The following is a 24,767-nucleotide window of genomic DNA, read 5'->3' on the forward strand; positions in this document are numbered from 1 at the left end:
TATTTTCAACAAACTGCATTCTAGTTGATACCATTCTGTTTTTTTCCAAACAGGAGCCAATAGATTGCTTGGGTTCTTCATTAAAAACTGCAACAAGGTTAAGTACGTTTTTATATATTTGGAACACGTTTTTTTTTTAATGTTTCATCTCTATCCCCATTTACTGTATAATTTCACCCCAGGCCTTTGATATGTACAGCCTATTTCAGCATTGAAGTTATTGGTGAAACCCACAAATATATGTTAAAGATTATATGAATATGCCATCAGACAATTATCACTTTCATGTGAATTGTCCATCTTCTCTTCTAAATATCTCAGGTCCTTGTTATTTGTCTGTGCAGAGGATGAACGGGGCACGTCTAACATCACGTAGCTCGTTCTCAGCTACAGCCTTACAAGGCTGAACCTTTCCCAATCATGGAAGAATTATTCCTGGGGGTTCAAGGAGGACACTTCAACCAAACACTTCATGAGACATGTAAGTCACGTAGAGAAACCCATCTTGGTCCCGGTGTGCAGTATATACCTCCAGCATTGTCATTGATAAACTGGCCATTTGACGCTCATTGACCATTACACAAAGAGAGCAAGAGGGAGGCAGGGAGAGTCTGCTCCTGTAAAGATAGAAAATCCCTTTAGTACATATAACTTATTTTTAGGGCCCAAAATACCCAACATTATTACACAAAAGAGTTGAAGTACTAAAATTATTAAAATAATTGAACTTCAACCTTCCCTTCAGTCTTACACAGTTGTACAGACTCCTCTCCCGTATTAAACTTATTTATTCTGATTTCACTGCACACTGTGAGCTTTTCAAAGTGTGCATTAGATGCTGCAGCCCGTCTCATTTCCTGGCTGGAAGATGTACAGCATTATCTAGCTATTTCTTTCTCTGCCTCACTGTCCTTGGCCTACCCCTTTCATTCATTGGATTTCATTTATTTCCATATGCAAATGCAGCCTGCCTAGGAACACCCTCTCCCCAAAACTTTCATCCACCTATTAAGGCATTTTGATAATTACTTAAAGTGATATTAAAGTCTAGTTTTTTTTCTTCTGTTTTCTTTTTCTTTTCAAATAACAAACATGTCATACATACTTGTTTGTACACCCTTCACATAAATGTATGGGGTGTACTTACTTTTGTTAGATACTGTGTGTGTGTGTGTGTGTGTATGTATGTGTATATATATATATATATATATATATATATGTGTACAGACCTACACACACACACACACACACACACAGTATCTAGCAAAAGTAAGTACATCCCTCAGATTTTTGTGAAGGGTGTACAAACAAGTATGTATGACATGTATGTACATACATACATACATAGAGTATATACAGTGTCTCACAAAAGAGTGCACCCCTCACATTTTTGTAAATATTTTATTATATCTTTTCATGTGACAACACTGAAGAAATGACACTTTGCTACAATGTAAAGTAGTGAGTGTATAGCTTGTATAACAGTGTGAATTTGCTGTCCCCTCAAAATAACTCAACACAGCCATTAATGTCTAAAGCGCTGGCAACAAAAGTGAGTACATCCAGGGCTTTTTTTCAGCTGGAACTTGGTGGAACTCAGTTCCACCACCTTTGGCTCAGGACCTCTGCTCACCATTATCACTTGTAAACACAGAAGGCGGACTGAAGATAGAAGTCCTCAAACAATGTGACTAGTTTAATTGGAGTATCCCACTATTCCCTTCTCCTATCCCAAATTACCAATAAACAACAAAACAAACAACGCCCCTAGACTGTTAATTTGTGTGACGAGCCATTGGGAACAAGGAGAGATTCAAAGACTTGTTAAAGTAAATATGTGCTGGGGAGCCCATAAAGACAATATCCAGTTCCTGCGGGGGCAGTGCTACATTTGATAGTAAAATATTTTTTTCTGCCAGTAAATACCTTATACAGCCCACGTCCTCTTTCTTGTCTGGTAATTAGCCTAGGCCAGTGATGGCGAACCTTGGCACCCCAAATGTTTTGGAACTACACTTCCCATGATGCCCAACTACACTGCAGAGTGCATGACCATCATGGGAAATGTAGTTCCAAAACATCTGGGGTGACAAGGTTCACCATCACTGGTTTAGGCTAATGACATCATGCACAGCTCACTCTCGTGAGGGTTTGCCAGCAAGGGAGGAGGGGTGAGTCATAGGGGAGCCAAGGAGAGCCGCAGAGCTGGAGGAGGGTGGAGATAACAGGAGACTGCAGAGATCCATGAGTATTCATCAAGAGAAGAGAAATGTGCAGGCAAGCAGTGGTGTGAGTGTGTCTGTCTGTCCCTATATATGTGTGTGTGGGGGTGTCTATATATACTGTATGTGTCTGTGTGCCTCTGTGTGTCTGTGTAAATCCAGGAAGTGAACAGGCAGCAGCTTCAGCTGCCCACAGTTAAAATGACTGCAGCCAGACTTAGTGGAGGGAGATTTCTGCAGCATATTTGGCAAGTACAGAATCACAAGCAAGTACTTAATTAAAGAATTGTATATGTACACTATAGCTACAACCTATTCATCTACAGTACATGGTGTCATCCAGTTAATACCAGATTGTCTATTTTGTTCCTACTAGCAAAAATAGACGATTTAAACGACATAGATAATTTGTGCCCTAGTCAGTACAATTATGGCACCATCATAGCACTTCTGAATACTTTGTTATCAAGGGTATTCTGTACAGACACAAAGACAAATAAAAATATTCAGTTGCTCCAGTTATTAATGTGTCATTTGTATTTGTACAACTCAGTGGTCAATGGCCACTGCTCTTTTCTCCATATACTTGCATTCTATTTCTACTCACCTGATCATATCAACAAACTGTCCCATGGTGATTTCCGGGGGAACTAGGAATTTAATTTTCTGTAGCTGAGGCAGCAGTTTTTCACGACTACTTCTCTCCACTATAACCTGTAAAAGAGAAACAATTTTATCAAACCACTCTGGGATTGGTGCAGGTCAATATGCTCCCTGGGTTCCATCACATGCAACTGGACAATGATTGTATAAGGATTATGGAAACTACTTAGGCCTTGTTAATATTTGGCATAATACTTGAGCATGACTATACCAAACTTACATTGTTAATACAGCAGGATAAGAGTTTTCAAAAAAGTGAGTTATTTGGAAATCACAGTTCTGTGGCTGAAAATAAAGATTCTCACCCTTGTGCAAAGTTTCATTAATGGAGTCTATTATTATAAACTAGGGATGCACTTAGCAAGATATTGTGCTTTGGGGTGTTGAAGATATCCCTGCATGCACAATTATTTCATTGTTAGCTTTAAAGTCAGCCAAATGCATGGATCAAAATGTGGCTGGTTTAACGGGGACTGGCCAAATTTCGATCCATGTTAAGGCAGGCTTTTTGTACAGAGGTTGATCTACCGATTTGCTTCTGTACAACCAGCCTGTTGGAAAATTTTTGTATGATCAGCGCCGCTGGCCATAGCCAGCAGTGCTAATCAGTGTATCCTGATGGCGGGGAAGTCTCCTCGTTGTTTGAATACAAAACCCCAGTGGGAGTGATTCCCCCATCCACATTAAGTGTGTGGATGGGAGAATCGAGTAATTTTTTTTCATTCAACCCACTTGTTGAATGAAAAAAATTAATCGTGTATGGGCTGCTTTAGTCTTACAAAAGTCTTGCAAACAGTAGTTAGAAGTGTTAATGAGTGTTTTCAATGTCCAAGTTCCAGGAAGGAGTACAAAAAATGCCCTTTAGTGGTCTTTTACTAGCCCTAAAGGTAAGGTAAGCCATAGCTCAGATAATTTTCTTTCCTTCCACCATGGGTGGAAAGAAATAAAAATCGCTTGATTTTCCAGGTCGGCAGAATACATTGATTGCTGCTAATGGCTGCAGCCGCTAGCATTAATCATATGTTGAAAAATCCAACAGGCTGGTTGTACCCAAGTTGATCAACTGATCGACTTGGGTACAGTCAGCCTGCCCATACATTGATCAAATCCATGTATGACTGGCTTACTGTTAATGCCAAGATAAAAGACTTCCTAGATAAGATTAAGGTGCAATCTAAACAAAAATGCCGCACTAAGATCTGGGAAGAGAGCTAACCAGACACTCAAAAAAATAAATATCTAAGTTACCTAATTCTGCCCTCATCCAAGCTGGAAAATAATTAAAACAATTTAAGTAACTTCACTAAGAGAGAAATACTGCATTAATTTTTGCCTCAAAATAAATTATGTATTTGATGTATAGTGGTCAATTAAAAAAAAAATATGTGATTTTAGAAAAGGCACATGGAATTTCAATTGAATGGGCTTTTCTGCCGGTGCAAACACAGCTGTTTGGATACCACATAGATGTGAGCCTAGCCTTTGGTCCCTTTCCCCGCAGCGTGGGTACAGCACAGTGTACCTGTGGTTTTTGTGCAGGTTACCCGCATTTTGCCATAGACTTTTATTAGATTTGGTGTTTTTTTTCCCTTTTTCTAAGAGTGCACCTAAGATGCAGCATGCAGAACTGGAAGTCTGGGTGAAAGGTAATGGAAAAGTGCAGGTACTGTCCAAAAACCGCGGATGCACTGTGCTGCACCTGCGCTGGGGGAAAACGGCAGCAGAACAGTGTGAAAGGGGCCTTAGTGTGCCTGCATTTACACAATGATCTCCTTCTAGTGAAAGGTTATATTTTCTTTACATTCCTGACCTCAGGGCTGAACATTTCCCCAATGATACATTGCATACTTTAAAACCAGGGGGAGGTAATCTTTCAGAGGTTGAGATCCACCTGGAACACATGGAAGCAATCAAATATCCCCAGGGGGGAGGCAGCCTTTTAAAAAAAAAATATATATCAAGCCCCAATAGAAAGATAGCATGAAGAACACATAGTGTGTCAGTTATAGCTCAATTTATTTAATTAACAGATGTTCTAAAATGGCAAAATTAAAGCGTAGATAGGGAGATTTAGCAAAAAAGTCTCTACACAAAAAATGGAAACCATCTCTTTAGGGCAAAGAATGCTAGAAAATTAGTAATACGATTAGTGGTTTGTTGTTGACAGCAGTTTTCTGATAGGTGCATTGTGTTTTTCTTTTCCTGTATATAGCTTGTTAGTTTGCTTATAATGGTCAAAGTGGTGCTTCTTCTTACCGGAATTTTGCAGGGGAATCTGCTCTTTACTCTGTTTACCTCATGGATTCGACTATCTACAAGAATCATAGATAAATATATGTCATAATAAAATGATTGAAGAGATTTTGACTCCAAAATAAATATTTTAAATGCAAAACACCATTAGGCAATCATACTTGTGTACAAACCATGATCAAACCCTTCCAGTTTTCCCTTGTTTGCTCCACAATCCCCAGCACACTGGTCATGCACTAAAGACTGAAAATATTTCTACTCTGCTTAAGATCCATACACAGGATCATAATATTGTGCAAAAAATAATGCTTTTGAAGCAATCGTACGATATTTTGATCATTAGTACACAGGTTTCGTCCCAAAATATCCAAAGGGACAGACACGAAAATGTTTTCAGTATGATACCAGATCATACGATTTTTATTTAATCAGTACAGTTTTCATCCGACAATACAATACAAATACATTACATCACTTCCAAATTTTTATTCTGACGTACCAAAAGTTTCATACTTTAGTAACCTATTAGTTTTCGATATGGAGACTAGCATGCAAAAGAAAAAACGGGTGATCATTCGTCTGATAATCTCATCTTGTGTACTAGGCTTTAGACAGATTACTAAACATGAAACAAACTAGCAAGATTTCAAGATTATATATACATAAGAGGTTATCTGGTACCTGTGATAAAGATTAGTGAAACTTAAGCCGTTCATACATGGATTGAAAGTCGACCAGGTTAACAGGCACCATCTGAATTTTAATCCATGTATAGGCAAGGTGGTTGTACAGAAGTTGATCTAATAATCTAACCACCCTGTTTTGCCACTTGATCAGCACCACCAGCTATAGCCAGCAGTGCTGATCAGTGCATTCTGATGGTGGGGAAGTCTCCCTGCTGTCAGAACACAAAAGGCTTAGTGAGCAGGATTCCCCTATCACATTGAGTGTGTGAATGGGGAAATCGGGTACTTTTTTTTTCCTTCGACCCGTTGGTTGAAGAAAAACAATGTATGGTCTGCTTTAGAGTATACAGAATAGGCATGACCAAAAAACATATCATCTGGACTCCACTGTGGCGTAAATAAGTTCTCAGTTGGTTAAATTCCACCACATGCACAAGGAAGACATTATTGGCTAAATAGAAGGTGGCAGATCCCACCTACATGCTTTAACGACTCTCTAAAAAAATGATTTTTATAGGATGGAGCTGCCCTAAAAATCTTTTCACAAAATCTGAGGTCCCAGGGTGGAAGCTAGAGGTCTGACTCTGTGATTGCTTGATGTGGTGGCTCTTTACCAGTGGATTTGGTTACAAGCTCCTGACCTTAACCCTATATGGACACTTGTAATAAGCTTGGCCTGTGCTCATTAAAAAAAGCTTTTTAGCGGGAACTGGGATGGTATCTTGCTTCCTTCTCCATCTCCTCTTCTATTCTTTTTTTTTTTTTTTAAATCAAAAAAATGTTTATTGTGCCAAAGGTCAACATACATAGAGTACAGATTTTGGTTGGTTACGTATGTGAAGCCAGAATTAATGCTTACATAAATACATAGGACCAACATCCCATTATGCTAATACAGAAAACAGAAGAACGCGAGTAAGTAAGGTCATTTTACAACACTGTTAAAAATAATAATATTTATTAAAAATATTATTATTTATTACCCAAAACACAATTTAATAAAACCATTGGCACATCAAAACTGTCACCATACAGAAAAACTGCTTTTTAGATCGTTTTGATGTTTCCGCGCTTTTGTTTCAACATGTTTCGACGCACAGGCTACTTCAGGAAAATGCACGGTACCTTTAACCACTTGCCGACTGCTCACAGTATATTTACTGCAGCAGTCAGCCCCTCACAGGCAGAGTGACGTAGATCTACGTCGCTAGCCTGTGAGGGTCTAGGGAGCGAGCGCGCGCCCCTGGAGGCGCGCTCCCACTCCCGCGTGGTCACGGACCCCCCCGCGCGTGTGACCGGCGGACCCGATGTCCGCCGGTCACTCTGCGATCGTCGCTGCAGAGGGAGAAAGTCAGGTGGCTAATGTAAACAAGCCGCCTGTCATTCTCCCCTGTGTAGAAACAGTGATCACACAGTTCTACTATGTAGGACCGTTGATCACTGTTTCTACAGCTCAAGCCACAGCCAATCACAGTTAGAATCACGCCCCTAGGGACACACACAGCCCCTCCCTCTCAAATAAAGTTAACCCCTTCACTACCATTTTAATTTTGCAGTAACAGTGCATATGTATAGCACTGATTACTGCAGTAATGTCACTGGTAACCCCAAAAGTGTCAAAAATGTCAGTCAAGGGTCCGATCTGTCCGCCGCAATGTCGCAGTACCGCAAAAAAAATCGCAGATCGCCACCATTACGCGTTAAAAAAAACAACAAAAATGACAAAAATCTTTCCCTTTGTTAGTAAACGCGATAACTTTTGCGCAAACCAATCAAAATACACTTTTTGCAATTTTTTTTACCAAACATATGTAGCATAAAACAAATTGACCGAAAATGTTAAAAAATTTAGATTTTTACATTTTTTGGGGGGGAATTTCATATTATAAATGTGAAAAATATTGCTATTTTTGCAAAATTGACGCTCTTTTTTTGTTTATAGCGCATGATCAAAAAATTGCACAGGTGATCAAATGCCACCAAAAGAAAGCTCTGTTTGTTGGAAAAAAAGGACGTCAAATTTGTTTAGGTACAGCATCGCACGACCGCGCAATTGTCCGTTAAACTGAAATGAAAAAAATCAACACAGAGGCACAGAAGAACAAACAATGATTTCTTCAGAATAACAAAAGGACCCTGATACGGAGGACTCGGGCAGGACATTGGACCATACTAGCGATACAGTAATAAGGGGACCCCCAGGATCTTTTATCCAAGGCCTGATACCCCTGCAGGGGTGATCAAATCTGGTTAGTGCGGTCCGGGGAGCACTGAATGGTCGCCGGCACTCGAGCATCACCATTATTTCTGCCAGAGCACTTGCACCAGTCACTTTTTGCACCCCTAATTTAGGGAGTGTTTTTCCATAGTGGGACTCACCTTTCCTCTGGGACTATAGTCATTACGGACTAACCAGTACCTGAAGTTCTGATGTTATATCTTTAGCGTCTTATTTATATATACCTGCGTTTTCACATTCTGATGCTTCTTATTGCAGAGTTTGCACTTTTTAAGGATTTCGCAGTTCACATATGTATTAATATATGATTTTAGGTTGATTCACCAGAATTTTATTAATCTTTTTAGGTTGACTTAACTCATTTTTACGGTTCACTCACTTAGGAATCAATTTATCCATTTATATTTGGAGTTTGCACCATTAAGATTGTGCATTTTTTACAGAGTTGGATCACCTATTTTTTGCACCTATCACAAATTTTTCACCAGTATGTAGCACATGACACTTTATTTCATATTCAATATATATTTATGAAGCACCAGACACTTTATTAATTCTATATTTAACATTTATTTTAGCATCATTATAAAATATACGGATTAGCAGGTATACACTGGCAGCGCCATCAACCTGTTTTTGCATTTTTAATTGTCCGTTAAAGTCACGCAGTGCCGAATCGCAAAATAGGCCCTGGTCAGGAAGGGGGTAAAATCTTCCAGGACTTAGGTGGTTAAACTTCTGAACAAAAAACACACACATATTAGCAAAATCTACATATCAATACAAAGACCAAGTTTATGAATAACAGTACAGTCAAAAATACATCCCCCATCCTCAGCACGGGTTCCCCAAGATAGGGCATCCTACCTACTGAGAGGCTAGAGCAATCTAACAGTTGAAGTGTAGAGAGTGACTTGATATGCCTGTCATGAGGAATCACTCCCATATGCCCAGTCTCCCGCAGGGAGGAGTATGGAAACTCTGAATAGACAAATGGGCATGGTAATTGAAAGAAGCAACAGGAAATTGTTCCTGTAATAAAGCTAATAGTTACCTAATATGAACCGTACTTACTTATATTTGAGTAAAAATACACATAGGGGGGAGCAAGGATGTCTGCTGAAGGCTTTGGGTATCCCATCGATAGTCCTTGGATACTGTAACAATATATATATATATATATATATATATATATATATATATATATATATATATACACCATTATAATATTCCACAGTAATAGTGATAGAAATAGTTAGGGGTAAATGCATATTATATTCCCTAAGAATATATAAAGAGATGATAGCAACATCCAGTGTTGCATACCCTAAATGCTGTGAAAGACTATAAGCTCCATTTTTCTATTCAGAGTTTGGATTTCCATACTCCTCCCAGCGGGAGACTCGGCATATGGGACTGATTCCTCATGACAGGCATATCAAGTCACATGAACAGACTCTCTACACTTCAACTGTTAGATGGCTCCACCCTCTCAGTAGGTAGGATGCCCTATCTTGGGTAACCCGTGCTGAGGATGGGGGATGTATTTTTGACTGTACTGTTTTTCATAAACTTGGTCTTTGCATTAATATGTGGATTTTGCTAATGTGTGTGTTTTTTTGTTCAGAAGTTTAAATGTACAATGCATTTTCCTGAAGAAGTGTGTATGGCAAAACATGTTGAAACAAAAGCACCAAAACAATCTAAAAAGCTGTATTTCTGCATGGTGACATTTTTTGATTTGTCAATGGTTCTATTAAATTGTTTTTTGATTAATAAGTATTAATATTTTTAACAGTCTTATACATGGAGTACAAGGAACAATATTGGAAAAGCAGCCTCAGGGGATAAAATATAGAGTTCTAAATTTTTTGCATCAAATGAACCATCAATATGACCTGAGTTGTATAACACTCCCAAATAAACAAGCAGATATGGAGTATTGTATCAACGGAGTGTAAAAAGAATACAGAAGTGCATCACTATAAAGCAAAATTCAAAACAAAACGATTGAACCAAAAATATGCATTGTCCCTAGAGGGCAAAACGAGTTTAGCATTTGATAATGCCCGCGGTTTTGGTTCAGAGTAGGACCACAAACTCTGTGCAAATGTTGCCAATTTTGCCACACAGAAAGAAAGAAAATCCTTCACAACCCCCCCCCCCAAGGGCAGTCTAAATTATTCTGTAGATTCAAATATTGCATCAGCTTTGCTAATTATAACTTTGGATACCAAATTCAAGAAAATTGTCCAGATTTTTTTACTTTTCTAAAAATTTTTGATATTACTACCTCCTTCAGTAAGGTATGTTTGATGATTTTCTATTCAAGAGAATAAATCAAATTGCTGTTTCCAATTCCAGTTTATTTGGAATGGAACCCCAAGGTGCTAAGGCAGCACCCCTTTGTTATAGCATTCTGCAAAACATGGTAGTTATTTTATTATACAGTAGGTTAGCTACGAAAGGGTCTCTCTTTTTTTTTCTCTCCCTTTTTTGCTCTCTTTTTTTTAGCACTCTCTCTTCAGGATGCTTTAAAACAGTAAGTTTTGAATATATTTCTTTGTGTTCTCAAAGCTGCCCATCCGCAGCAGAAAACTCTGTGTCCATTGGAGCTCACAGCTAAAGACTACTGGGTTCTGTGAGAGATCAGTGGTCTCTGCAGAGCATTTAGACACATCCGAGACAAAAAAAGAAAAAACTCCCAACTCAACTCACCAATCAGTTTGTTTACCAACCAAATTAACCTAACAGTATGCGTTAAAAACAGGGGTTTAGAGCCGGTTCACATTAGAGCGATCCGACTTGCCGGGGCGACCTCACAAGTCGCGGTGCGCCGGCACGGACTTCATAACATTGAAGTCAATGCAGGTCGCTCCGGGTCGCCCCAAAGAAGCTCCGGACCCTTTTTCTAAGTCGGAGCGACTTGTGTCGCGTCGCTCCTATTAGAACGGGTCCACAGCTTCTCTATGGCAGGCGAGCTGTCAGGCGACCAGGCCGCCTGACAGGTCGCCCCAGTGTGAACCGGCTCTTAGTTAGCACACATTTGCAAACGCATGTGTAAGCTGCATGGCCCCTTCACAGCACCCTGTATTACCTGCAGTCCTAACTCCTGTAAATTTATGATACAAAGATAGGGGGTTGATACAGGAATTTGCCAAACCCAGCCTGAAATCCCTTCCCCAAACTAATTCATAGAAGAAACAAAAATGCAATTTTTCCTCCAGGGCTCAACGAAGCCTTTAATTTCAAACCCTTTCTTCCTGGATTTAGTTCGGGTGGCTTTGAATGGGATCTATAGAACAATCCCCAATTTTAGAGTGCTCATATTCCACTGCATCGCAGTTTGAAACTCAAAACTTTGGGGCTACATTACATCCTTCCCTTTTCTCCTTTTTTTCCCCTTTCCTTCCCTTTATAAAATGTTATATTTATTTATTTATACATTTTTATATTGTATATTCTCACACCTTACTTTGCTACAGGTTTTTTTTTTTTGGTCACTCTTTTTATGCTGCATATTGTGGGTCTTCGGTTTCCCTCTGGTATGTCTATCCATCAGTGATTTCACAATTTTCATTTAGTCCTTTCCACCCCCTCTTTTTCTTCTTACTGTTATCACTCTCTCACCTTCTTTTTATATCTAATCACTTTCAATACCACTCACCCCCATACCATTTCACTTACACTTCCATGATTATTACCTATTATCACCGTATACACACATATTATTTTTACCATCACACACATTTTCACAAGTTGCACTCAATACACCTGTATTATGTAATTGATAGCAATCACACTCATCATATACACAAACATCTCTTATCAATTAACTTAGATTATTCAACGTGGTTTATTCAGCTTTACCTCATATATTCTCCATCATACATTGATTAGATATTCACAGATAGATAGCATTCAATATATAATTCACCATCATGAATGCCACTAAATACATACATAGATATATATATATATATACAATATACTCATTTACTATATATACTCTTGCTACTTTTACTCTAGGCATTTATATTATGCATTCAAGAAAGTAATATATCTACTATACATATATGTATATAATCTGTGAATATTTTTATTTATCTAATCCAGATCCTTACATGACCATAATTTTTACCTCATACATTCCTTATTATATATTGAACATATACTCATACCTATATAACATCCAACTATATATTTATCCTACAATCTCTTTATTCATTTTAGATTCTTTTTCATGCTGATACCAGCTTTACTTTATGCATTTCCAGTTTATGCTCCTTCTGGTGTGCGGTGTGGTTTGCCCGTTACGCCCGTCTCTGTATGCCCTCGGCTCCCGTGGGAGACACCTAGGGTCAGGCTTTACCTCCAGCTCCAATGCAGTCAGAGCTGACATGTAAGTTTTAGGAGATTGGGGGGTTGTGTATTTCTCTCCCCCCCTTCTCTCCTTCTTTACTTCCCCGTCCAGCTTCTATCCATCTTTATTTGATGTCATTTATTTATACTGATATACATATATCTTTTATAGATCTATATCATACAACTACTCCTGAGGAAGTGGCAACAATAAGTCCACGAAACGCGTCGAGTCTGATGTTGTTAAGATTTTAAGCAATGCTTACTCTTTTATACTCTATTATGTGATTGTCATGCATCTGGATTTGGGTATCATGTACCAGCTCTGCTACCTATACTGTTTTATACAATGTACATGTCATGTCATGTGTTTATATCATATGTGACAATAAATTGTTACCATCACCATGGCAGTAGTGTCGTGTCTCTCATACAAAGTCCCAACCTCCATTTTTATTTTCCAAATAACAGGGATGGAGACGTATGACTTTCCCATCATGCGCCTCATTTAAAGTCCCAACCTTCTCCTCCCCCCTTATCTCAATATGATTAGGGATGGAGAGACACCACGCGAACTGTCATGGTTATATACTCTAATATATAAGTATATATTACTGTCTGTATTGACCACTTTTGTGGCTGACCAATTGTTAGCCCAACCAGTTGTGTCCTTACATTCTTTCCCCCGTATGTAGTGGGGATTTCTCATACTTATATTTTTTCTTTACCTCAATACTATCTGATGATGGAATACTATGATGTTTCCTACATATGTTTACAATATTTACTTCATCTTGTGGGCGTTGGTCTGTAGGTTTGCCTTCACCTGATGTCCCCACTGGGAGCCGCGATGTGTGCCGTATGTCCTACCTTCTCCCCCTCCCCCTTTGGCGCGGGGAATTTGGTGGGCGTAGCCGCCACACATCGGCATCACGCCCTGCGCCGGCGTGTGACGTCATTTGGCGCCAACACGCCGACGACTGTTACCATCTCAGTACATATTGGGCGGCTTGCGGGACGGCTCTGCAGTGCGGCTGCCGTTCCCGCACCGATCCCATTGTATGCACTGCCGTGATGTTGGGTATGCACGAGGTGGGGGTTTTGGCGGCTATGTCACATGCCGGTCCGGAGCTCGGAAATGCACCTTATGGGTATTCTTTTCATACTCTCCTTACCTCTTATTCTTGGGTATATTTATTTCATCATTCTCACACCTTACTTTGCTACAGGTTTTTTTTTTTTTTTTTTTGGTCACTCTTTTTATGCTGCATATTGTGGGTCTTCGGTTTCCCTCTGGTATGTCTATCCATCAGTGATTTCACAATTTTCATTCAGTCCTTTCCACCCCCTCTTTTTCTTCTTACTGTTATCACTCTCTCACCTTCTTTTTATATCTAATCACTTTCAATACCACTCACCCCCATACCATTTCACTTACACTTCCATGATTATTACCTATTATCACCGTATACACACATATTATTTTTACCATCACACACATTTTCACAAGTTGCACTCCATACACCTGTATTATGTAATTGATAGCAATCACACTCATCATATACACAAACATCTCTTATCAATTAACTTAGATTATTCAACGTGGTTTATTCAGCTTTACCTCATATATTCTCCATCATACATTGATTAGATATTCACAGATAGATAGCATTCAATATATAATTCACTTCACCATCATGAATGCCACTAAATACATACATAGATATATATATATATATACAATATACTCATTTACTATATATACTCTTGCTACTTTTACTCTAGGCATTTATATTATGCATTCAAGAAAGTAATATATCTACTATACATATATGTATATAATCTGTGAATATTTTTATTTATCTAATCCAGATCCTTACATGACCATCATTTTTACCTCATACATTCCTTATTATATATTGAACATATACTCATACCTATATAACATCCAACTATATATTTATCCTACAATCTCTTTATTCATTTTAGATTCTTTTTCATGCTGATACCAGCTTTACTTTATGCATTTCCAGTTTATGCTCCTTCTGGTGTGCGGTGTGGTTTGCCCGTTACGCCCGTCTCTGTATGCCCTCGGCTCCCGTGGGAGACACCTAGGGTCAGGCTTTACCTCCAGCTCCAATGCAGTCAGAGCTGACATGTAAGTTTTAGGAGATTGGGGGGTTGTGTGTTTCTCTCCCCCCCTTCTCTCCTTCTTTACTTCCCCGTCCAGCTTCTATCCATCTTTATTTGATGTCATTTATTTATACTGATATACATATATCTTTTATAGATCTATATCATACAACTACTCCTGAGGAAGTGGCAACAATAAGTCCACGAAACGCGTCGAGTCTGATGTTGTTAAGATTTTAAGCAATGCTTACTCTTTTATACTCTATTATGTGATTGTCATGCATCTGGATTTGGGTATCATGTACCAGCTCTGCTACCTATACTGTTTTATACAATGTACATGTCATGTCATGTGTTTATATCATATGTGACAATAAATTGTTACCATCACCATGGCAGTAGTGTCGTGTCTCTCATACAAAGTCCCAACCTCCATTTTTATTTTCCAAATAACAGGGATGGAGACGTATGACTTTCCCATCATGCGCCTCATTTAAAGTCCCAACCTTCTCCTCCCCCCCCTTATCTCAATATGATTAGGGATGGAGAGACACCACGCGAACTGTCATGGTTATATACTCTAATATATAAGTATATATTACTGTCTGTATTGACCACTTTTGTGGCTGACCAATTGTTAGCCCAACCAGTTGTGTCCTTACATTCTTTCCCCCGTATGTAGTGGGGATTTCTCATACTTATATTTTTTCTTTACCTCAATACTATCTGATGATGGAATACTATGATGTTTCCTACATATGTTTACAATATTTACTTCATCTTGTGGGCGTTGGTCTGTAGGTTTGCCTTCACCTGATGTCCCCACTGGGAGCCGCGATGTGTGCCGTATGTCCTACCTTCTCCCCCTCCCCCTTTGGCGCGGGGAATTTGGTGGACGTAGCCGCCACACATCGGCATCACGCCCTGCGCCGGCGTGTGACGTCATTTGGCGCCAACACGCCGACGACTGTTACCATCTCAGTACATATTGGGCGGCTTGCGGGACGGCTCTGCAGTGCGGCTGCCGTTCCCGCACCGATCCCATTGTATGAACTGCCGTGATGTTGGGTATGCACGAGGTGGGGGTTTTGGCGGCTATGTCACATGCCGGTCCGGAGCTCGGAAATGCACCTTATGGGTATTCTTTTCATACTCTCCTTACCTCTTATTCTTGGGTATATTTATTTCATCATTCTCACACCTTACTTTGCTACAGGTTTTTTTTTTTTTTTGGTCACTCTTTTTATGCTGCATATTGTGGGTCTTCGGTTTCCCTCTGGTATGTCTATCCATCAGTGATTTCACAATTTTCATTCAGTCCTTTCCACCCCCTCTTTTTCTTCTTACTGTTATCACTCTCTCACCTTCTTTTTATATCTAATCACTTTCAATACCACTCACCCCCATACCATTTCACTTACACTTCCATGATTATTACCTATTATCACCGTATACACACATATTATTTTTACCATCACACACATTTTCACAAGTTGCACTCCATACACCTGTATTATGTAATTGATAGCAATCACACTCATCATATACACAAACATCTCTTATCAATTAACTTAGATTATTCAACGTGGTTTATTCAGCTTTACCTCATATATTCTCCATCATACATTGATTAGATATTCACAGATAGATAGCATTCAATATATAATTCACCATCATGAATGCCACTAAATACATACATAGATATATATATATATATATATACAATATACTCATTTACTATATATACTCTTGCTACTTTTACTCTAGGCATTTATATTATGCATTCAAGAAAGTAATATATCTACTATACATATATGTATATAATCTGTGAATATTTTTATTTATCTAATCCAGATCCTTACATGACCATCATTTTTACCTCATACATTCCTTATTATATATTGAACATATACTCATACCTATATAACATCCAACTATATATTTATCCTACAATCTCTTTATTCATTTTAGATTCTTTTTCATGCTGATACCAGCTTTACTTTATGCATTTCCAGTTTATGCTCCTTCTGGTGTGCGGTGTGGTTTGCCCGTTACGCCCGTCTCTGTATGCCCTCGGCTCCCGTGGGAGACACCTAGGGTCAGGCTTTACCTCCAGCTCCAATGCAGTCAGAGCTGACATGTAAGTTTTAGGAGATTGGGGGGTGGTGTGTTTCTCTCCCCCCCTTCTCTCCTTCTTTACTTCCCCGTCCAGCTTCTATCCATCTTTATTTGATGTCATTTATTTATACTGATATACATATATCTTTTATAGATCTATATCATACAACTACTCCTGAGGAAGTGGCAACAATAAGTCCACGAAACGCGTCGAGTCTGATGTTGTTATGATTTTAAGCAATGCTTACTCTTTTATACTCTATTATGTGATTGTCATGCATCTGGATTTGGGTATCATGTACCAGCTCTGCTACCTATACTGTTTTATACAATGTACATGTCATGTCATGTGTTTATATCATATGTGACAATAAATTGTTACCATCACCATGGCAGTAGTGTCGTGTCTCTCATACAAAGTCCCAACCTCCATTTTTATTTTCTATATTGTATTGTCCAGATTTGTAATGTATCATATCCATTTCCACCTTTAAGAGATATATATTAGATGCTTGAAGATGTACAAAGGTTGACCGACCAATCGGATTGTATACATATTGTGAGGTTGATTAGCTCGGTGGTAGGCGTGGATGACCCCTTGGGGGGGTTTGTTACACAGGGAGATAGCCGAGAAGTGGTTGAAAACAACAGTGTAAGGTTTTATTCTTGCAAGATCTCTTCACACAAGTGCAAGCTCCAAAAACAGCATAATTCAAAATAAACATAAATAAAATAAACGAAAAAAAGTGAACAAATGCGCTAAACCAAAGAGATTGTAAGCAGCAACTTCAAGTGTGACTATCACCTCAAAAACAATATATAAATATAAGTTGCGCTAAATAGTGAAAACATATATGATAATGTAAAAAAGTCCAGAAATAAAATCCATATAAAGGCAAACAGCACGTCTGACGAAATTTTCTGTACAGGTACCGCTTACCAAAGGCTAATGATAAATAGGCCCAAAGATTCCAAGTGGTCCGCAGGAACCAGATCTCAGACGGACTCCGTATGTTGAATGGATCTCCTCAGTGTTGAGTGATCAGAGTAATAGAAAAATATTGCAGAAACAAATAGTGTAGAGGACCTCCCCCAATAGGACTGCAGCTTACCAAAAGGAAAGTAAATAGAGCACATAAATCCCAATCGTGTCACCGAAGAGGGCTGACATACATATGCCCTTACCAGCTCCAAAATGATACAAGGCAGAAAAGGGTCCTAATTCGCCTAAGCACTTCCGCTGCGAGCAAAACTCCAAATGCTGGTGTCTAGATAGTCCAAACCAGGCGCCTCCAATGGGAACACAGAGATGAAATGGACTTCTCCATGCTGTCTTCAGATTTGATGGGAAGGGGCTAATAAGAGCTTTAAAATCCTTCCATTGGTAATGCAGAGGCTGCTCCTGGCTTTTGCTGGAAAGAGCTGCAGCTGCTGTGTTTTGTTAGGGGCGGCTACCTTCTCACATACCGGAAACCTATCTACGGAGTCTGTCTCCAACCTACTGTTGGAGCAAACTTTGCTGATCCTACAGCAGACACTCAATAGTCCATTTATTTTCTTCCACATAGAAATAGTTCAAGACCTCACCTTGAGTAGTCTTCAGTCTTAATTAATTTCCCCTTCACACAGGAAATGTCCATTGGTTTCTTTTTCACATAGAAACGATCCAAGACCTCACTTCGAGTAGTCTTCACACTTGTTACCCTCCTCAGCCACATCGCTTCAGGAGGTCTTCCCCATGCTCACACAGCTTTCAGGGGGCACACATCTGACTGTCCTCCTCTCCCCATGCCCACACAGCGGCAGGAGGCAGCAATCCTTAGACTTCCTTTGGACAAATTATAGAGGCCTTCATTTCCTCATTCTGAACAGCTGAATGGTTTTCAACTTCCTGCTGGCTATCTCTGCAGCCAACACCCTATAGTAATTGGTGAACTTTCTAAACCAGGTGGAAATGTATCTCCTGTCTGTGACTACATCCACAGATTTACCTGACTTCCTGTCACAATATTTAGATTCATGTATACCTAGTATTAGGAATTTCTCTATATACTTTGTATTTGTATTTGATTATTTGTGAAGTATTATATTATTGTTCTGTGTCATAATATCCATCCTTCCATCTCTTTATAAGGGACTTCTATTATTATAAAAAATCTAAGCTATAGCCATTTGCTCAACCCAGCATTTGGCCCCAAAAAGAACTTGGTGGATTGTATGTTTAATTTGTATATGTTATTTTTCATGTGCGCTCCCTGTTGGTCTCTTTTCTATTGGCCGTCCACGCAGTGTTCCCCGGCACGCAAAGGCCCCCGCAATGCATGCTGGGGCCTGTAGTTTGGACGGCTTACTCTGGACGTGGAGGGACTCGGGCGCCTCATTGACGCCGCGCGCCCCTTGTCCACGCCCATCCATGGGAATCTTTCCATCTTCCCGCGATAGCCGGTCCAGGTCCGTGCCGGCGGTCATGTGACGTCGAGCGCCGCTGCTTCATCTATGCGCGGCGGCGTCCGACGCCGCATTGATCGGGGGAGCACTCCATGGAATGGATTCATCCATCCTCCCCCTGCTTTCTATAGCAAGGGGGGATGGACTCTGGCACCTACATGACAGTATATTACTCCACTTTAGACCTATGGGAACAGGGATGGGGTATACACCCACCGATACCCTTCCCCTCCCACACAGACATTCCTACTTCCTAATTAGGTAAGTACCATCACATGTAGCATATAAATGCTCTTGAAGAAGCGTGCCCCATTACCCTTGGGTCATTGCAGCGGCAGTCTGTGCGGTTTATACAGGACCATATTCCCCCCTCTATGGGTAAGTTGAGAATCTTTGCTTTTCCTTCCCCTTAAGAAATTGGATATACTCCATCGCTCATTTCCAGCGATCCATGCTAATTCCCTTTCCCTCTATCATTATATCTCAGGTGTTGAACCATTCCCCTCTATGTGCTCCTTGTGATCACTACGTGGATACAGCTCTTTGGGTGAAACAGGACCTACAGTGGGGATCCCCAGGACCACTTTGATGTTGGGGGGACCATGCTCCCTTGTATAGTGTACCACACTTAGTGGCCCTTTCTATACAGTTGCTTCCTCCCTCTTTCCACCGGTATAACATAAGTGGACTATACCAACGGGTCTTGCTGAATGGTTATATAGACATTCGCTCCATTCTTTGGCTCATTGTCGCGAGGATTTATGCACATGCATCCTGCCGTTCGGGTAAGTTGATGCATTTGCATATTTTTATTTTTATATATATTTTTCTATTGTTGTATACCCTTGTGGATACACATATATATACACATATATATATATATATATACTCCTGCATGGAACCAAATGAATGCTCTGAATTTTTGAATGATTTGAATTCCCTATATTAGTAGTTACATAGTTACATAGTAGGTGAGGTTGAATAAAGATATTGATTGAAGGATGGCCTTTACGCACATACATACTTCACTATAATATTTATATTTGTTCTATATACTTTCCAGATGTTGATGCGATGATTGTATGGGTGTGTACATTTTCCCTGAAGAAGGAATTTTCAAATTCCGAAACATGTTGGATACACACACCTGTTTCAAGAACCTTTGATCAACAATCCCCATCAGGATATGTGTAATATCTTTTGAACGTGTTTACATCACCATGTTCCTCAATATTTTATCTTTATATATGTGATTGTTCATTATATGTCTATTTTAAAATTGTCCAATAAATGCTATTTTTTATCTACTTTTTCTATATTTTCTTATATATACTGACTCTCTCTAGCCTGGTCCATTCAAATTCCCCAGGGACATTGTTTTTTGTTTCTCCTGTAAATTTACGAGAGCCTCCACAGTGGAAGCACATGCATTCTAATGGATAGATGAGGGGCAGGTGAGCCTGGAGGTAGCCCAACCCTCCTAAAAGCCACTTGGGGGCACAGTGGATGCTCAGCTCATAGCACAATGGCAGCAAAGGCATCCAGTGTGTCCACTTACCAGTATACATTAACAAAAAACAAAATGGCCCCTGCCCCCACCTATAACTGGCCTTCATAGTAAAGAGCACATGGAAGGGCAACGCATGCAAGACATAAACAGAAAAAAATCCCAGCTCAATTCACCAACCAGTTTGCTTATCAACCAAATTAACCTGTCTAACAGTATGCGTTAACCACTTGCCGACCGCCGCACGACTATCTACGTCGGCGGTCAGCCCCTCACAGGCAAACTAACGTAGGGCTACGTTGCTTGCTTGTGAGGGTCTAGGGAGCGAGCGCGCGCCCCCGGAGGCGCGCTCCCGCTCCCGCGTGGTCACGGACCCCCCCGCGCGTGTGACCAGCGGACCCGATGTCCGCCGGCCACTCGGCGATCGGCGGGGGAGAGGGAGAATGTCAGGCAGCTTGTGTAAACAAGCTGCCTGTCATTCTCCTCGCTGCAAAGACACTGATCACATGGATCTACTATGTAGATCCGTTGATCAGTGTCCTTACAGCTGAAGCCACAGCCAATCACAGTAGAAAGCACGCCCCTAGGGACACACACAGCCCCTCCCTCCAAAATAAAGTTAACCCCTTCACTACCAGTGTATTTTTACAGTAACAGTGCATATATATAGCACTGATTACTGTAGAAATGTCACTGGTAACCCCAAAAGTGTCAAAAATGTCAGTCAAGGGTCCGATCTGTCCGCCGCAATGTTGCAGTACCGCAAAAAAAATCGCAGATCGCCGCCATTACGCGTTAAAAAAAAAAACAACAAAAATGACAAAAATCTTTCCCTTTGTTAGTAAACGCGATAACTTTTGCGCAAACCAATCAAAATACACTTTTTGCGATTTTTTTTACCAAACATAGGTAGCATAAAACAAATTGGCCGAAAATGTTAAAAAATTTTGATTTTTACATTTTTTTGGGGGGGAATTTCATATAAAAAAATGTGAAAAATATTGTTATTTTTGCAAAATTGACGCTCTTTTTTTGTTTATAGCGCAAAAAGTAAAAATCGCACGGGTGATCAAATACCACCAAAAGAAAGCTCTGTTTGTGGGAAAAAAAGGACGCCAAATTCGTTTAGGTACAGCGTCGCACTACCGCGCAATTGTCCGTTAAAGTCACGCAGTGCCGAATCGCAAAATACCCCCTGGTCGGAATGGGGGTAAAATCTTCCGGGGCTTAAGTGGTTAAAAACATGGGTTGCCTTCTAGGGTATATTGATGATGAATCCTTATATAAAAACGGTCAGCTTTTTTTTTAAAACTGGTGTTATATTATGCCCAGAAATCCATACTTATGCAGTGGAAATCCTCCACTCCTCCTACTGTAGCCCTTTGGCTGACATTGGTCATTCAGGCATTTACACTATACAAATTGAGGTATGAAGCTAGAGGCTGCCCTCGTAAATTCCATAAAGTGGGATACTTGGGTGAACTCTGATCGCACTATATCTCAGTTCTAATACATAGACGGCGACGAGATACTATAGCGTGACATTCATTTTGCCATAATACTACGTTAATGGTAGATAACCTGTTCACAGCTTACATGACTCTTGCTGTTATATGTGAATACTATTCAATAAAGTTAACCTTTAAAAAAACAAGGGTTTATTTAGCACACATTTGCAAACGCAAATATAGACACATCCCCCAACTTTGTCATATCTACAGTGCTGCATTTTAGTGCAAAAAATATTTTCAGTGTTTAAGCAATATAACTATATAATGTAAGTATGTACTGAAAACACACCATAGAAGCATATTTGGGGGACATGTCCGTTTGTTATCACCTTCTTCTCTAGAGTGTTTCAACTGCTATCCACCCTAAAGAACACTCATTTACAAAGGAACCAAAAGACTGCTCTTCTACACAAACACTTATTAAAGTATCTAGTGAAATTTCACAACCGTGCAGTTAACAAATAGTGTGATTCCAGCGCTATGTGCAGGAAACAAGACAAACAAACATAAAACATGAATTACAAAAACCGGCCGGTGCAAAAAATAGTTCTGTATGTCAGGGGGAACAAAAAGAAGAACGTTCACATGGAAGGTTCTTGTTTGTAAGAGATTTTCTCCGAAAAAAATGTTTTTATTTATCCCCCTGGTGTTCTCCTGTGGAAGCTCGGATATATCAAGAGATGTAAGTCTCAGCAATGTCTTGTGTATCAAAAAGTGAAACAGAAGATCGCGAGAAGTTATGGACTTGCAGGTGATGATAGGTTTATCGATGCAGTAATGTGTAGCCTGATGGTTATAAAGGAAATGTTATAAAGTATATGACATTTTGCCTCCAATGTGACTGAATTTGATTGTGTGGGCTCCCCTGCTCGACAGAAGTTGATTGTTTAACCACTTCATCTCCGGAAAGGTTTTACCCCCTTTCCTGACCAGGTAATTTTTTTGCGATACGGCACTGCGTTGTTTTAACTGACAATTGCGCAGTCGTGCGACACTGTACCCAAATAAAATTTATTTCCTTCTTTTCCCACAAATAGAGCTTTCTTTTGGTGATATTTGTTTTTATTTTTTGTGCTATGAACAACAAATAGCGACAATTTTGAAAAAAACATAAACAATATTTTTTACTTTCTGCTATAAAACAGTTACAATAAAAAAAAAATGGAAAAAAATCTAACTTCTTCATCAGTTTAGGCCAATATGTATTCTGCTACATGTTTTTGGTAAAATAAATTCCAATAAGCGTATATTAAATGGTTTGCGCCAAAGTTATATTGTCCACAAACTATGGGATAGATTTATGGACTTTTTATTTATTTTTATTTTGTTTTTACTAGTAATGGCGGTGATCAGCGATTTTTATGCGACACGTTTTGGAGACCAATGACACCAATACAGTGATCAGTGCTAAAAAAAAATGCACTGTCACTGTATAAAAGAAACTGGCAGGGAAGGGGTTAACATTAGGGGTGATCAAAGGGTTAAGTGTGCTACTAGGGAGTGCTTTCTAACTTTAGGGGGAATCCTGTGACAAGAGGAAAACAGAGATCTGTGTTACTGCTTAGCAGAAACTCAAGATCTCCATTTTCCTCCCTCAGGGAATGGCAAGGCAGACAGCCATTCTGCTTCTCCTCTGAACGATCGGCAGGTCCCGGCGACCATCCTGGCCACCGGACCTACTGATTGACTCCCGCTGTGTCCACAGGGCCGAACATCTGAATCACATACAGGTATGTGATTTTGTACCTAAGGGCCGACCTGCTGCAGTATATGTACGTGGGGCGGTTCTTAAACGGTTAATCAAAGGGACATGTTGGAAATGTTTCAATTGATCAGCAGCTGCAGCCACTGTCAGAACACACTGGAGGAGGAGGAGGAGATTGCTGTACTAACATCAGATTGTTAGTATAGTGGCTTCGACTGGTGCTGTCAGTTTTTTTTAAAGCTGGTATCGTGTACTAGGCTTTAATCCCAACTTTCTACAACATACAATATAAGAACTATGAGAGCTCTTTGAGATAACACGGAATGTGTGCACAGGACTCAGGACAGCTCTTAATTGCTGACATGTTCAATTCCATTTTTTTTTTTTTTGCATTTATCAAACAGATATAACAAAATGCTTCCAATGATAAATTTCAGACTAAAAATGACCAAGTAAGAGAATTTCATTAATAGGTGTTCCATACTGTACATTTTAAAGTTTGCACAGCATGGGGAATTTTGCATTAAAATGAATAAAGAAGTCTTATTTCTTTTTAAATATTTAACGTAACTGCACATTACACATGGATCATTCCCTAAACACAGCTGTTAACCTGTCCTACTCCTAAGAAAAGAGAGCTTAGCCATGATCCAAGCCTTAATAATATAAAGGCTACAGTAAAATTATAATATTTATAATCTTCCAGAAAAGAGAACCAGAATAAAACCCAGGCTCACTTTTTTGGACACCATTACAAACACCATCACATATCATTGTAGCTCGCCATACCTAGTCGTTTTCTTTGCTTGAAGGATAAAAGGTTTAGTTCCAGGCTGGTGCTACTCCCAAGTGGGGACATTCTCTGTGTGTGTGGCCCGCAGTCTCTTTGTGTGTGGCCCTCAGTCTCTCTTTGTGTGGCC

General features: G+C 39.7%; 1 protein-coding gene across 1 annotated transcript; it reads right to left on the reverse strand.

Moving 5' to 3' along the window:
- Nucleotides 1–193: 193 nt before the first annotated feature.
- LOC309565814 (microtubule-associated protein 1 light chain 3 gamma-like) lies at nucleotides 194–24,767 on the reverse strand. Its single transcript, XM_082270820.1, has 4 exons — nucleotides 24,637–24,767; nucleotides 5,142–5,197; nucleotides 2,830–2,936; nucleotides 194–617 (listed from the first exon to the last, which is right to left on the reverse strand). Exons 1-4 carry the CDS (start codon nucleotides 24,704–24,706, stop codon nucleotides 458–460), a joined length of 393 nt encoding a protein of 130 aa, XP_082126946.1. The 5' UTR covers nucleotides 24,707–24,767; the 3' UTR covers nucleotides 194–457.

This window comes from Pelophylax lessonae (genome assembly GCF_965119305.1).
Source record: "Pelophylax lessonae genome assembly, chromosome: 10".
Lineage (NCBI taxonomy): Eukaryota > Metazoa > Chordata > Amphibia > Anura > Ranidae > Pelophylax > Pelophylax lessonae.